Source organism: Penaeus japonicus, unplaced genomic scaffold (assembly GCF_977035675.1).
Source record: "Penaeus japonicus unplaced genomic scaffold, GWHDUDI00000001_assembly GWHDUDI00000018, whole genome shotgun sequence".
NCBI lineage: Eukaryota > Metazoa > Arthropoda > Malacostraca > Decapoda > Penaeidae > Penaeus > Penaeus japonicus.
In genome coordinates, this window is record NW_028234420.1 from 18,736,133 (window position 1) to 18,741,132 (window position 5,000).

Genomic DNA, 5,000 nt, shown 5'->3' on the forward strand with positions numbered 1-5,000 from the left:
AAAGTGTCCTAATTTTTCCTGAAATAACAATACTCCTCATCATCGTCATGAATATCACCATCACCATCAATCATCAGTCTTCAATTATCAGTCTTCAATTACCAGTCATCAATCATCATTCATCAGTTATCAGTCATCATCATCAGAATAATAATTGTGATTGTATCTATCTTCATTATCATTTCAGTCACCAGCAGTAGTAGAATAGTAATTATTATAATTGTTTTTATACCTAATCATCACTATCACCAACACAGATACATTGGAGCGACCCTATGTGCCTCGGGGGGAGTCCTGCTCTACTCTGCCTACTCGCAAAATGTCTCCGCCGCCCAGAAAGCCTCGACCATCGACACCTCGCAGTTCATGGCTGCCCCCATAACAGAGATGAGCGTTATGGAGAAGAATAAGGAAGACATGAAAACCAAGATGGAGTTACTTATCATGAGAATTCAGGTCAGTTACAAAGTGACAGGACTAAGAGATGCTATATTAGATATGGCTTGATACTTTCAAACATGATTTGTGTATTTGATTTTTTTTTTTTGTAGTTTTAGGTGAATATGACCTTTTTATGGTTATATATAATGTAACATGTTAGCGGGACTTATTCGTGACTTCTTTATATTAGGAAATCATTTGTATGTTGAGGCTTTATGTTGTGAGGAATTATGCCATGTGTAATTTTTATATTGTGGATTCTCATCTGATATCTCATAGTGTGTCTTATAATCAACATTTCATATATGTTTGATAAAGGATTCATTATAATAGCCAAGATTTTCAAAGTATGAGCCTGTAATTTATATCTGTCACAGGTGCTGGGCATGATTTCTATAATCCTTAACTTCAAATAGTGTTTTTTTTTTCTTTTTCAAACAGACCTTCATCAAATATTCCTACTTATAAGCCAGGATTTCTCCAGCCTGCCACTGCTTGCAATAACTTGCCCTTTTCTGATTCAGTCAGAGTTTTGCAAAGCGCTTGAGGGAGAGGAGAGCAGCGGGACCAAATTCACCGTTGATCGCTGGCGCCGACACAACCCCAGTGAAGGAGGCGGAATAACGTGCGTTATGCAAGATGGCGAGACCTTTGAGAAAGCAGGCGTTAACATTACCGTGATGTCGGCTCCTCTCTCCAAGCAACTGCAGGCGAGCATGAGAGCGAGGTGAGAGGAACTTTGTGACTCTGTTGTACCGTAGGAGGGTAGATTTTCTTGTTTATTATTGCTATTAGGTTAGTATTTGCTTTTTACAAGTGAGATTTTTTTTTCATGTGTTTCTTGGTTTGTTGATTTATTATTATTATTATTTTTTTTTATTGTATATTTGAGCTTTGCAAAAATGAAAATTTGTGATATAGTCTTCAAATTTATGCATGCTGGATTTAAGAAGGAAGAGATTTACAGGTCATAGTCTGTATCTCATATCTAATCTCTTTGTTCTCTATATTTCTCAATCCTGTAAATGTACAAACTGAGATTTTAAAAACAAGCAAATTTCACAAATCCTTTTTCAATTAGAGTTGCACTGAAATTCAATAAGTGTCACGTTGAAAATCACAATTTTCACAGAATGCAAAATTAGGGGCATGGGAATTTCCCTCCATTTGCCCCAATTCATTCATTCTTTCGGGACTCGTACAATCCTTCCGTAAGGTCATGAGAAAACCACCCTCCCATCCCACCCTTACAGAGGGAAAGAGCTGCCAGAGGACAAGCAGTTCACCTTCTTTGCCGCGGGGATCAGCTCGGTCATCCACCCGCGCAACCCCCACGTTCCGACCATCCACTTCAACTACCGCTACTTTGAGATGCAAGACGAAGACGGCAACAACAAGCACGTGAGTTTGAGGACTTCTTGTGTGGGTATCAGAGGTTTCCAAGGGAAGAAACGATATTTTTTTTTCAATTAAAGAGTGTGTCGATTTTGCTCTGGAATGACGCTTGATGAGACCTTTACTGCTTGGAATACTTTAGGAAAATATTGATGTTATTTTTCTTCCTATTATTTTTGTTATTATTGTTGTTATTATTGTTAGTACTACTATTATTATTTTTATCATTTATTATTATTTTTATTTATTTATTATTATTATTATTATTATTATTATTATTATTATTATTATTATTATTATTATTATTATTATTATTATTATTTTTGTATTATAATTACTATTATTGTAATCATAATCATTATCATTATTATTCATTGAAATTGTTATCATAATCATTATCATTATTATTCATTGAAATTGTTATCATAATCATTATCATTATTATTCATTGAAATTGTTATCATAATCATTATCATTATTATTCATTGAAATTGTTATCATAATCATTATCATTATTATTCATTGAAATTATTATCATAATCATCATCATTATTATTCATTGAAATTGTTATCATAATCATTATCATTATTATTCATTGAAATTGTTATCATAATCATTATCATTATTATTCATTGAAATTGTTATCATAACCATTATTATTGTTATCATAATCATTATTGTTATCATAATCATTATTATTATTATCATAATGATTATTATTATTATTATATATACACCATTGTTAATGATTTTGCTTTTATTGTTGTAATTACTGTTTTTCTAGTATAGAATAAGATGTCTATTGATATAATGCACTTGACTATGCAGTCAAAACTCACCCTCTGAAAACACACCTTATTTCATTTCATCCCAAATTAGCCCCCAAGAAGAAAGTGTTAAAAAAATGTCAAGAGACTGACACATGACACTTGTTAAACCTGTCTTCATCCCTCCTCAGTGGTGGTTTGGCGGCGGCACAGACCTCACTCCATACTTTCTGGAGGAGGAGGATGTCCGTCACTTCCACTCCGTCCTGAAGTCCTCCTGTGACCGCCACGACCCCCAATATTATCCCAAGTACAAGAAGTGGTGCGACGATTATTTCTTTATCAAGTATAGGGGTGAGTTGTTAGGGATATGATGAGGATGTCAGTTTTTGAAGATTTGTTTTTCCCTCCCCTACTTTTATGTTTATTGAATTTGGAAATAAAGATAAAGATATCACTATATACTTATGCAAAGAAAAATATGAAGGTTAGCAAATGCCTTCAGTATGGGATTGCATAACTACTCCATAACGGAATCTGATGATAAAAGATTTCTACACTTTGACTGGCAACTGACATGTTTTTTCCCTGCAGGAGAGCGGAGGGGCGTCGGAGGTATCTTCTTCGATGACTTGGAGGCGGAAAAACCAGAGGACATCTTCAGCTTTGTCCAAGATTGCGCCGAATCAGTCGTGCCTTCTTATCTCCCACTCGGTAGGTAGCTGTAGAGGATAGAAGCCAGGGAGTGATGCCTATATTTTTTTGGTATTGATCATAAATAAAATGAATTGATTGGATTTTTTGTGGTAATTTCTTGATATGGGTGGAATTGTGTGAATGGCATTCTCAATATTTTTCTTTAATTATCTCCTATATCTCTTGTGATTCAGTGAAAAAGCACAGGCAAGATGCAGTGTCGGAGGCGGAGAGGCGCTGGCAGCTGCTCCGTCGAGGCAGATACGTGGAATTCAACCTTGTGTATGACCGTGGTACCAAATTCGGATTTGCAACACCCAACGCACGGATTGAGAGCATCCTCATGTCTCTTCCATTGCATGCAGTGAGTGGTCTGGTTTAGGGTAGGCTGTTTTAAGGGGCTAGGGAGAGGGGGAGCGACGTGTTCTTGGATAGAACCATTGACTTGATGATCTTGATGACTGGGTAAACCGTTGGTCTAGAAAAAAAAAAAAAATGTAGGTGTTGGGGGTGGGATTGTTGTGTTTGTGGGTCTTGTGTGTATTTGTTGTGGATGTGAATGTTGTAAATGTATTTGGATGAATATATTGATGCAGATATTAATAGATATAGATATAGATTAGATATAGATTAGATATAGATATAGATATAGATATAGATATAGATATAGATATAGATATAGATATAGATATATGTATATATATATATATATATATATATTATATATTTATATATATATTATATATATATATAATATATATATATTATATATATATATTATATATATATATATATATATAATTATATATATATATATATATATTATATATATATATATATATATATGTTATATATTATATATATTATATATATATATATATATATGTATATATATGTATGTATGTATGTATGTATGTATTATAGATGTATTAATGTTGTGTATGTTATTGTATCTAAGGTTTAGATGATTAGATTTAGTGTATAAACTTTTTTTTTAGTTGAATGGTCTTAAAAAAATAATTTAAACTTAAAATGCAAGTTGAGTATGTGTTTAATTTTTGAGGAACATTTGATTAAAAAAAAAAAAAAATCTGATACTCGAAATGTGATAATTATACTTCTAATTACAATATTTTCATTTAGGAATAAACTCAAATATGCTTCATTGATCAGACAACTTCTGAATATGAAATATGATAAGATCTGAGAGCCCACATAACCTGATAATATATTTAATGTTATTATCGAGATGAATCAATATAAATGTTCCTTAATATATTGCACTTTGTTTACAGAGATGGGAATACATGCACAGCCCAGAGCCCGAGTCCAGAGAAGCGAAACTCACCGAAGTCCTGAAGAATCCGAAGGAGTGGGTTTAGGATATCAACCAAGAAATAAACTATGAAATTTGGTATGGGAAAGATGGTTTAGATGGTCCTGTGTTTTATGATTGAGGGAGGTAGGGGTTATATAGTGTTACCCTCAGTGCAAAGCTGGGAAAGGGGTGTGTATGTGTAATAAAATTATTTCAGTGATTGCTGTGTCTGTACATTGGGAAAATGGGAGTATCTTTTTTTTTTTTTTTTTCTTTTGAAAGATATTTGCCGGGGAAAATATCCTGTACAGCAACAACGCTGAAGAGTGATTTTGAAATTTTTACGTCTATAAATGGAATAAGTCTGTGACATTTCACGAAG

General features: G+C 33.2%; 1 protein-coding gene across 3 annotated transcripts in view; it reads left to right on the forward strand.

The window, feature by feature from the left end:
• Coprox (oxygen-dependent coproporphyrinogen-III oxidase) overlaps positions 1-5,000 on the forward strand; it is a 7,449-nt gene that overhangs the window by 1,445 nt on the left and 1,004 nt on the right. For all 3 annotated transcript variants that reach the window (XM_043025689.2, XM_043025688.2, XM_086546735.1), the window contains exons 3-9: positions 258-456; positions 966-1,168; positions 1,695-1,842; positions 2,796-2,958; positions 3,199-3,318; positions 3,495-3,664; positions 4,596-5,000. The exon at positions 4,596-5,000 is cut by the window's right edge and continues 1,004 nt beyond it. In XM_043025689.2, the coding sequence (XP_042881623.2) occupies positions 258-456; positions 966-1,168; positions 1,695-1,842; positions 2,796-2,958; positions 3,199-3,318; positions 3,495-3,664; positions 4,596-4,682 (1,090 nt within the window). In that variant the 3' untranslated portion in view covers positions 4,683-5,000. The remainder of the gene's footprint in view (positions 1-257; positions 457-965; positions 1,169-1,694; positions 1,843-2,795; positions 2,959-3,198; positions 3,319-3,494; positions 3,665-4,595) is intronic.